This window comes from Colobus angolensis, unplaced genomic scaffold (assembly GCF_000951035.1).
Source record: "Colobus angolensis palliatus isolate OR3802 unplaced genomic scaffold, Cang.pa_1.0 Scaffold93, whole genome shotgun sequence".
NCBI lineage: Eukaryota > Metazoa > Chordata > Mammalia > Primates > Cercopithecidae > Colobus > Colobus angolensis.
The window spans coordinates 2,779,614-2,789,797 of record NW_012123265.1 but is presented as its reverse complement, the minus strand read 5'-3'; the positions used below and the strand labels follow the sequence as shown (position 1 = coordinate 2,789,797).

Below are 10,184 nucleotides of genomic sequence, written 5' to 3'. Positions count from 1 at the left end.
AAAAAAAAAGAAAGAAAAGAAAAAAAAAGAAAAAGTCCATACAAATGGAACAGAAAAATACTAAGACCTTAACAGTTAAATGGATACAGAACATGAACAAAAGGGGGAAATATGAAGGGTGAGCTAATGAGAAAAACAGTGCAACCTCACTAATAAACAAATCAAAGTTAAAACAATAAGCCATCACTGCCTGCCTTTTAAACTAGTCCAGATGTCTGCATTCACCTCCTGGCTGGCCTCCTCCCTATGCTGTCTCACTCTCCCAGTCCATTCTGCACTGCAGAGTTCTAATACAAATCACGCTGTGTCACTTGCCTGCCTAACGGGCTCCTTGATGGTCACCAGGAGAAAGCCAAACTCTGCTGCCTGGCACATCTGCCAGCTTACAGCCTGACCCCATTCTAGCCTCGTCTCCTGCCATGTCTCACTCAGTTCCAGCCACATGGAATTTGTGCGATTGTTTCCAGAACTATTCCACACCATGGTGCCTTCACTTGTGCTATTATTGATCACAGAGCCCAACCTTTCTTCTCACCCTGTTCCTTCAGAAAGCCTTCCCTGATGCTGCCAGTCTCCTCTGGATGTCCTTCTTCATGTTCCATCAAACCCTTTTTTTCTGAGACAGAGTCTCACTCTGTTGCTCAGGCTAGGGTACAGTGGCACGATCTCGGCTCACTGCAATCTCTGCCTCCCGGGTTCAAGCGATTCTCCTGCCTCAGCCTCCTGAGTAGCTGGAACTACAGGCGCACGCCACGCCGCCACGCCCAGCTAATTTTTGTAATTTTAGTAGAGACGGCATTTCACCATATTGGTCAGGCTGGTCTCGAACTCCTGACCTCAGGTGATCCACGTGCCTTGGCCTCCCAAAGTGCTGGGATTATAGGCGTGAGCCACTGTGCCCGACCATCCCCTTCAAACTCTTTCTTCCCAGTGTCATAGCACTGAGCACACAATAGCATGATCATTCATATTACTTGTCTTTCTCCTTCACTGGAACGTGAGCTCCTTGGGGAACTGTGTCTTATTCGTCTGTGTAGCCCTAGCACTGTACCGAGAGCCAAGTACGTATGAATGTATGTATACGTGTGCATATATGAGCATATATGGATGGATGGATGGATGGAGATACATGAGCAGGGCCACAAGTAAGCTGAAGTGAGAAACACGTGAGGATGGGACGGGGGAGGGTGGGTGCCTTACCTCCCGAAGGGCATTCTGGGCAGCATGGTACCAAGCCCAACTCACGAGGGAGGCCTCTTTCTGATCTGACAGAGGCAGGAAGCTCAGAATATATGTGAGCATCTGAGGGAAAAAGACAGGGCATTGGGGACTGTCAGAGCTGGGAGGTCTTTGGAACCGACTCCAGCTGATAGCACCATGGGTCTGAGGGCACCAGAGCACTGGCTTCTATTTTATCTTGGATGTGAAGTTTCACAAAGCATTCACTTCCCCGCTCCAGGCTTCAGGTATCTTTCCTGTGAACAAACCTTTCCTGAGCTGGGTGCAGGCTTGCACTGACTGATAACAATCAAACTTCCTGCCTAGCTGAGTAGAAAAAGCCTGCGCACTGAGGCCAGATAAACCTAGTTCAACTCTCTACTCTGCCAACTGACCTCTAGAACTTTGTTTTCCTTATCTGTGAAATGGCAATTGTAGTGAGATTTAAATGGGTTATTGTGAGAATTAAAGAACACAGTCAAGTGTCCTGCATAGGACCTAGAGCACAGCAGGCCAGGTGTGCTCACTCTAGTCCTCAGGAAGCCATGCTTGGTCCTCCTGCCCTCATGGCTCAGGCTCTGGGACTCTGCTCTTTTTCCATCTTCTCCACTGCCACCGTGCCCACTCCACTGGTTGTTAAGATGCGATCCCAGCAAGACCTAGCCTGGGAGGCTCAGGCCCTTCCCCCACCTAGGGGGTGGTGAGGTTCAAGGTCCTAAATGGGACTGGGGTAGGGGTTGCCAGTGAGGCCTAGAATGATTTGATATTAAATAATTTTTTCTTCTGGAATCTTCCTCCCTGCATCCCAATTGCCTCGTTTTTGGATTCTTCTGTGGCTCCCAGGGCTCAGACCTGGGCTTTTGGTTTTCTGTTTACCAACACAGGAATAACCAACAATTCAATATTCCCATATTGTCCTATTATTCCAAGTGCTAGTCCATATTGCCAATTGTCCATGCAAATGTTTAGCCATCACTTTAATCTCAACCAAAACTCATATTCTACCCTCCGCCCCAAACAGCCCCTCCTCCCAAATTCCCCTTCCAATGCCAACAGTGCATCTACCTGATAACACTTTCTACTATTCAAACCCTTCTGTCCCTTGCTCCCAGATACAGGTGTAACGCACAGGCTTTACGCCAGGCTAACCTAGACTCATTCAAATTCCAGCTCCACTACTTCCTGTCATACTGCTGTGTGACCTTAAACAAGGCATTTGACCTCTCTGAGTTTGTTTCTATATCTATAAAATACGGATACTTTATTTATTTATTTATTTATTTTTGAGACGGAGTCTTGCTCTGCCGCCCAGGCTAGAGTGCAGTGGCCGGATCTCAGCTCACTGCAAGCTCCGCCTCCCGGGTTCACGCCATTCTCCTGTCTCAACCTCCCGAGTATCTGGGACTACAGGCGCCCGCCTCGTCGCCTGGCTAGTTTTTTGTATTTTCTATTAGAGACGGGGTTTCACTGTGTTAGCCAGGATGGTCTCGATCTCCTGACCTTGTGATCCGCCCGTCTCGGCCTCCCAAAGTGCTGGGATTACAGGCTTGAGCCACCGCGCCCGGCAAAATACGGATACTTTAAAAAAATCTAGATCATAGCCTCATGGGGATTAAATTTTACATATATATAGTGTGTGTGTGACAACTAGATGTTCCATAAATGGTTGCTGGATTGCTGTTACTAAAATTTCTACCTTTGCAACTTCCCCACCTCAGTAGCTCAGATTTCTACCACCTCAAACCTGGATTCCTTCCACAATGTCCCACCTGAACTCTTTGCCTCCAAGTTCATCCTTGCTAATACATTATGCACACTGTCACAAGGTTAATTTTTCCTATAAAACAGTTTTCAGTGTCAGCTCACCCCTGCTGTAAAACTTCAGGGTTCACCAGTACTCTCAGGACAGTCTTCGCTCCTGGATCAGCACTGCCAGGTCTCTGTGCCTGATTGGACTTGCTGGTCCCCGAACTTCCCCAGTCCAGTCTCTCTACTGCCCTACAAACATAGCATGTCTATTTCCTTTTGCCTATGTGGGCCTTTTCCCTGGGATCCCCTTCCTGAAGCTTGACTTCAGCAACCCATTGTGATCTCTCCTTCCCTTCTCAGATGCCAAGCACACGGGCACAGTGCTCAGCCAGTACTTACTGGATTAAATTAAGGTTGGGCAGTCCAGTCCTCTACCTCTATTTTCACCAAGAGTATGCTCAGGGAAGGGGTCAGGGAAATAAAGTAGTCATTACTGAGAGGACAATGACTGGGAGAATAGAATTGAGCCAGGGAGGCTAGGCATAGGGAAGACAGTATTGATGGGGACTGGGACTGACCAAGTCCAATCCCTCCAGGGAGGCAGGGAAGCCTGTTTGAGCTGAGTTAAGACAGTGGCCATCTTGTCTTCTGGGGCTAAGCAACCAGCACAAGAGCAAAGGGAGAGGGGAACAAACCTGTCATCCCTTGGGGTGAGTGGGGGAGGGACACAATTCATTGACCTAAGAAGAGGGTGGCCTTTCTAGAGGGATGAGGGGAGGCAGTGATGAGGATGGAGTGGCCATCCCATGAGTCCCATCTCAAGGGGGCTACTGGAGATAATGACTGGTCACTCATGGGGTCTATGGGGATGGAAATAGCCCCTAAAGCTAAGGGGGAAAGGAACAGCACTGCAAGCTAAAGGGGGTGGGAACAGGCCTATTTTTGCTAAGGATAGGGAGCATCATTCCAGGACCGGTGGGAAAGGGTGGCCTGTTTCCCATGGGCAGAGAGAGGGGGCTGCCAACCCTCAGGACAAAAGAGATGGAGAAGCCATTCCAACAGGCCACTGAAGACAAAACCTGTTATCTCCTTGGCAGATGGGGCAGAGTGGTCTTGCCCCTGGCTAAGGGGAAGGAGCAAACATCCCATGGAGTGAAAGAGATAAGGGCGGCCATCACTAGGGGCCTAGGAATGGGGAACAGGCCTATCCTTGCTAAAGGAACTCAGAGATCATTGCAGTTGATAGGTAGGGAGCAGTCTGTTTCCCACTGCCAGGGAGAGGGGGCGGCCGTCTCTGTCGGGGCGTAGGAAATGGAGAGATCATCCCAAGGGACCAATGGGGATAAGATCAGTTACCCTTCGGGACGATGAGATGGAGCGGACATCTTCCAGAACTGAGCGGGGAGGAGACAGCCACCTCAAGGGAAGGGGATGGGTAGAGGGCCTGTTCTCGCTGAGGTGACAGGGCAGCTATCTCCTGGGGCCGATAGGGAAGGGGAGGACGGTCCCTCAAGCTAAAGGGACAGAGTGGCCCAAAGGAGGAGCCGTTACCCAGAGCTAGAAGGTCGCGGGATCGGGAGGGCAGGTCGTTCCCGCCAGGCTGGAGGGGCCGGGCTAGCTATCTGACAGCCCCTCCCCAAAGCTCGGGACCCCGAGGGCGGGGCCTGTCCGGAGCTAGGCCTGAGGGCGGCTTCCTCTCACCTCCAGGGGCAGCGACTCCGCCATCGCGTCCCTGCCGCCTCCGCCCCCCCCCGCGCGCAAGGCTTTCTGGGAAGTGTAGTCTTGCTCCTTTGGGGAGGGGCTTGGGAAGGAAGTGAGCCCTATTTCCGTCCCAGAATCTGACCACTTTGGTCTGCGCCGGAAGTACATGTGCTGCCGATGTGGTGCTCAGTGGTTGCGGTTTCGGTCGCTCTACCTTGTTCCCCGGGCTGGGTATTTGTCTCGCACCATGGCGGTAAGGAGGATATGTAGGGCAGGGTCCGCATCAGCCAAGCTCTCCAGGGGTTGTGAGAGTGAAAACTGAGAAAGGACTTTAAGGGATACGGGGTGGGCCGGAGGGGGGCGCCATCCCCTGGCCAGACCGTACTAGAATTGGGCTGGGGGAGGGCGGCGCAGGACCATACCAGGACTAGGGCCGGAGCGGCTTGGGCATCAGTACCAGAGCAGGCCAGAGATATAAGTGACCTGAGCTGGGCGTTAGCCCAGATCGGGACTACGCCAGCGGAGGCCTGAGAGAGGCACCATTCAACTCCGCCCAGGAGTACCCTTGGAAGAGTCGTTGCCTAAAGCTAGACTACCACGGGATCCAGAGGCGGTATTAGCTTAGGGTTGAATTATTCTAGGGCGAGCAGGATCCTAGCTGTGGGTGCTGGAGAGAGGGCGTCAGCCCCTAGACAGGATGGACTGGAGGATGGGTGGACATCCCAGGGATTGTGCTAGGTTTCAGCACTACGGGGACCTGGCTGAGTTGCAGCTGGAGCTCTATAGCTAACCGGGCTAGTGGGGAGAATGAGGAGGATCGTGGCCTCCTGACGTCATCTCATCATCCCTCTGCAGCCCAAGGGCAAAGTGGGCACGAGAGGGAAGAAGCAGATATTTGAAGAGAACAAAGAGACCCTGAAGTTCTACCTGAGGATCATACTGGGGGCCAATGTAAGTGCCTGCCTCCTTGCTTCTATGCCCGCTTATAGTCAGTCCCCTAGTCCTCAGCCCTGCTTGGTGAGAAGTAGTGGTACCCGAAAAAGCTCTAGAAGAGAGGTCCAGTCAAAAAGAAATGAGAGATCTGGGCACAGAGAAAGTACCGACTAGTAAAACACAAAGGAAATGAAGGTGTGAGTCGTAGCTGAATTTGAGAGTCCTTCCTACCTCCAAGTACACAAAGGCTTCTTTCCTGGGCTGAGTTGGGTGTCAGAGGAGAGTCTGGATATTTGGGATTCAGGGAGCAGGGCCCTTTCTTCAGCCCTGTAAGAACAACCTTGCTCATCCCACAGCCTGGCTTAATTCTTGGTCAGAGTTGAGGGAGACCCATGGTTTGGAGGCACCTTCTGACCCCAGCCTGATCCTTTGATTGCTTGCAGGCCATCTACTGTCTTGTGACGTTGGTCTTCTTTTACTCATCTGCCTCATTTTGGGCCTGGGTAAGTATCTCCATCCTGGGAGGTGGATGAGTGCATAGGGTCAGTGGCTGACCTTTGATACCCTCATTCTTGCTCTGCAGTTGGCCCTGGGCTTTAGTCTGGCAGTGTATGGGGCCAGCTACCACTCTATGAGCTCAATGGCACGGGCAGCATTCTCTGAGGATGGGGCCCTGATGGATGGTGGCATGGACCTCAACATGGAGCAGGGCATGGCAGAGTGAGTGTCCCCCACCGCCAGCCCAGGTGAGCGGCCCCAGGGCTGGGGCCCAGATAGCCCAAGAAGCACAGCTACTTGCAACTTGAAAAGGGTGGAAGGGAGTTGAACTGGGGCCCATCTGCTGTCTTTGGCAGCTTTGTTTCTATCCACAGGCACCTTAAGGATGTGATCCTACTAACAGCCATTGTGCAGGTGCTCAGCTGCTTCTCTCTCTATGTCTGGTCCTTCTGGCTTTTGGTACGTGGGCTGGGGACGCTCCCAAGAAGGGGCATCTAACCCTCCCCATTTTTTATTCCCTGCACCTTGCTTCAAGTTACCGTTTCTCTTGTAGGCTCCAGGCCGGGCCCTTTACCTCCTGTGGGTGAATGTCCTGGGCCCCTGGTTCACTGCAGACAGTGGCACCCCAGCACCAGAGCACAATGAGAAACGGCAGCGCCGACAGGAGCGGCGGCAGATGAAGCGGTTATAGCCATTGACATTGTGGCCACAGGCCGCTGGCCCTGGTTGACTCTGTCAAGGTGCACGGCCCCCCATGCCTGGAGCAATGAGGGTCTAGTCCAGGGGCCAAAAGCAGTCTGAGGTATTGGGTATACTTATACTCTATAGGGTCGTTGAATAAATGGCTTCGAATGTGGCTGATGGCTGTGTGGATGATGAGGGATGAAGCAGGAAAAGCTGGTCCTACGGGACTTCCCTCCTGCTACAGACCCAGCCTGGTGGGGACCCTGAAAGAAGAGAAAGCCTGTTGGATTAGCTAAGAAAATTTTATTTTGCTCCGTGAGTTCAAGGAGCTCACACACATGCACATGCATATGCACACACACACACACACTTACATGCACACACACACGGCTAATACTGCTTAAGGCATGGCTCCTGGGCACAGAGTTCTGGGGCCAGAATTCTGCTCTGGGCCTTCCTCATTCTATCATCTCTTGCACTGCAGTCCAGGGTCCAGATAGATTTCCGGGATGCAGCACCTTCACACCTCCAGGCCGGGACCCTTGCTTAGTCCCAGTGCCTGCACCAGGTCATCTCCGAGCCCACTCTTTAACGTCCGTCTCACTGCAGGGACACAATAGGGTTGGAGGGAGTTGATGGGGTTCAGGTGGGCAGCGGGGTTGTGGGGGGTTACTTACAAGACTTGCGGTTGCCGCGGGAACGCTTGCGTTCCCTAGCAGCTAAGGCACGAGGACTGCTCTTGGTCACTGACTGCACCAGAAGGTCCATGATCTCATCTGATGTATCACTGGGTAAACTGGAGCCTGGGGGTTCTTCTGGGGGTACAGTGGAGGGCCCCACTGTGGGCATGACTGGGGAGCTGCTCTGGACCATGCCTGAGGGAGGCCAGATAGGAAGGTCAGGCCAAGGTGGCCCTGGAGCCCATTCCCCACAACAGCTATGGGCCTCACCTCTGCTGCGGCGATTGTGTGTGGTGTCCTCAGGCCTGCTGGTCAGCAGACTCTTCATACTAGCATGACTGTCAGCATCCCCCCGGCCTGGCCCACCGCTCACTGCTACTGGGACAGAGGGGTTGCTGGGGGCTTCCCCAGCCACACCTGAGAACTTCTCTGTCTGAAAAAAAAGAAGAAGGGTGAGCTGGGAGGAGCGAAGGAAACCAAGGAGGTGGCAGTGAAGACTAAGACCCGGAAGGGCACCCACCTCAGTGATCATGCGTCCCCGGGTCTTGTTACGTTCACGGTATGTGGCCCGCTTCTGCTGCTGCTGTAGTACTCGTTCCCGGCAAGTCCGATACTCAAGCGCAAATTCCCGCAGCGTGTGGCAGAACTGCGTGATGCGCACTTCACGGGCCGCCTGCGGGGTGTAGCCCAGGTAAAGCAGGAAGGCATGGAACCTAGGCAGGTCAGAGTGGGGAGGGACGGTGAGTCCTGCTTGTTGTCTGAGGGAGGGTGGTGGCTGTCCTGCCTCTCTTGGGTCCATGCCCCTACCTATTGCAGACACGGCGGTGCACTATCCTCAGCATGGCAACACGGCGGGCACGCTGGGCCAGGAAGTGGGTGAGGCGGGCACGCAGGGCTGGGGCCAGCTCATGCTTGGCCAAGCTCCGCAAGCTCTCCTCAGCTGCCCAGCTCCGGCGCTCCAGCTGCCCCAGGTTCTCAGTCAGCTGTTCAAAGTCCACCTGAGAAAGCAAGGGGGTGTACATACTGTCCCCCAACACCCTGTAGATAAGACATGGCCTGAGGCTGCCTCTGAGCCAGACTGGCCAGCTTGGGCCCTAAGGACACAGACATTCAAAAGCTCATAGACTAGTGCAAGAGACACAAGTCCATCTGATTTGAAAGAGGAACAGAAGGTTTATTGGGGGAAGTGGCAGTTCAACAGACCCAAAGACTGGGTAGGTGTGGCCAGGCCAATAGAGGAAAGAGCATTTCTGGCAGAGGGCATAGCTCACACCCAGGTGGCTGGAGCAAGCCCTGGCACAGCAGCCCAAATAGGGAGAAGAGGGAGGAGCCAGGCCCAGGAAGCAGCGCTTCTCATGCCTCGTCCAGCCTTGGTTGATTCTGGCAGGTGCTAACCTTGGCACAGCGGGTCAGGGCAGGGATTTCTGAATAGAGGTCGGAGGACTCAGGCCGAGTCTGGAGCACTAGGGAGCAGAGATGGTGTAGCAGTGACTGTCGGCGCACCGTGTCCTTCACCTCTGACACCTTCTCCAGGTAGCTCAGCTCAAAGCCGCTGCTCTGAAAGGACCCTTTCTGAGCCTGGGCCTGGTTGGCTCCAGAACCCTGACTCCCCCTAGTCCCCATGTAATCTCACTCACCTGGGAGCCATTGAGGAAGTTGCCTACAGCTAGGAGGGTAGCCAGGATGCAGCGGAAGGTGGCATTCTGTACCAGCTGTTCCATACCCACTTTCAGGTCAAACAGTGGCTCAGCAATTTCCTGGTATGGGAGACCAGGGACTCTTAGACTACGTGGTCATGATGCTTACCTGTCCCTACTGTCTGTCCCACTCCAAGACCCAGGTACCCGTTCCATGCTGTCATAGTCCAGCTTGAAGGCCCAGAGTTGTAGACGAGCAGCGAGGCCACCAATGGAGGCAAGAGTCATCAGGAAGTTCTCGGCTGGGCCCAGGGGTATGTCAGGGTTGGCCAGCTGGGCTTCCTCAATCTTCTGCTGCTCTTCCTCCGTGGGCATCATGGTCAGTAGCTTCTGAGAATGTAGCCAGAGCCTGACATGCCCCACTCAGTGCAGGCCTGAGGCCTCAGGCATTGGTCTTGACCCGTCCCTCAGTCATCTAGGGGAGGCCCCAGAGTCTGGGGACTGCCCTGCAGAAATGCCAAGCCCATGCCCACCACTGGAGGGACAGGAAATGCCCACCTACCAAAGGAGAAGGCCAGACCTCCCTCCCACACCCATAGCTGGGTGACCCCACCTCAATGCCATCCTTGCTGACAGCAAACTCATCAAAGTTGAGCAGGGCAGCCTTAATGACATGCACAGGTGGCAGTGTGGTTAGGCCGATGTTGATGGCATTGCTGCGTTTGGGGTCCAGTACTGTGGTCATTGTCCGGCGGCCCTCACCAGCTTTCTGCATGGTTGGGGGAAGGGCAGTGTAAGACTGAGGAAGGGGGCCAGACGCAGTGGCTCACGCCTGTAATCCCAGCACTTTGGGAGGCCAAGGCGGTTGGATCACGAGGTCAGAAGATGGGAGACCATCCTGGCTAACATGGTGAAACCCCCGTCTCTACTAAAAATACAAAAAAAATCAGCCGGGCGTAGTGGCTGGTGCCTCTAATCCCAGCTACTCGGAGGCTGAGGCAGGAGAATGGTGTGAACCTAGGAGGCGGAGCTTGCAGTGAGCTGTGAGCTGAGATCACGCCACTGCACTCCAACCTGGGCGACT

The 10,184-nt window shown here is 53.8% G+C and overlaps 3 protein-coding genes across 3 annotated transcripts in view; 1 reads left to right on the top strand and 2 right to left on the bottom strand.

Annotated features, from left to right (window-relative positions):
* LOC105504577 (F-box/LRR-repeat protein 20-like) overlaps positions 1-4,710 on the bottom strand; it is a 19,842-nt gene extending 15,132 nt beyond the window's left edge. The window contains exons 1-2 of the mRNA XM_011932067.1: positions 4,669-4,710; positions 1,201-1,302 (exon numbers count right to left, since the gene is read on the bottom strand). Of these exons, the coding sequence (XP_011787457.1) occupies positions 1,201-1,302; positions 4,669-4,692 (126 nt within the window). The 5' untranslated portion in view covers positions 4,693-4,710. The remainder of the gene's footprint in view (positions 1-1,200; positions 1,303-4,668) is intronic.
* A 108-nt stretch (positions 4,711-4,818) lies between these two features.
* TMEM208 (transmembrane protein 208) lies at positions 4,819-6,955 on the top strand. Its single transcript, XM_011932066.1, has 6 exons — positions 4,819-4,921; positions 5,524-5,619; positions 6,045-6,104; positions 6,185-6,321; positions 6,474-6,558; positions 6,653-6,955. The coding sequence occupies exons 1-6, from the start codon at positions 4,835-4,837 to the stop codon at positions 6,788-6,790; spliced, it is 603 nt and encodes a 200-aa protein (XP_011787456.1). The 5' UTR covers positions 4,819-4,834; the 3' UTR covers positions 6,791-6,955.
* A 111-nt stretch (positions 6,956-7,066) lies between these two features.
* Positions 7,067-10,184, bottom strand: part of FHOD1 (formin homology 2 domain containing 1) — an 18,628-nt gene continuing 15,510 nt past the window's right edge. The window contains exons 14-22 of the mRNA XM_011932135.1: positions 9,714-9,869; positions 9,308-9,490; positions 9,101-9,220; positions 8,859-9,020; positions 8,271-8,461; positions 7,984-8,176; positions 7,734-7,896; positions 7,461-7,658; positions 7,067-7,386 (exon numbers count right to left, since the gene is read on the bottom strand). Coding sequence (XP_011787525.1) covers positions 7,304-7,386; positions 7,461-7,658; positions 7,734-7,896; positions 7,984-8,176; positions 8,271-8,461; positions 8,859-9,020; positions 9,101-9,220; positions 9,308-9,490; positions 9,714-9,869 — 1,449 coding nt within the window. The 3' untranslated portion in view covers positions 7,067-7,303. The remainder of the gene's footprint in view (positions 7,387-7,460; positions 7,659-7,733; positions 7,897-7,983; positions 8,177-8,270; positions 8,462-8,858; positions 9,021-9,100; positions 9,221-9,307; positions 9,491-9,713; positions 9,870-10,184) is intronic.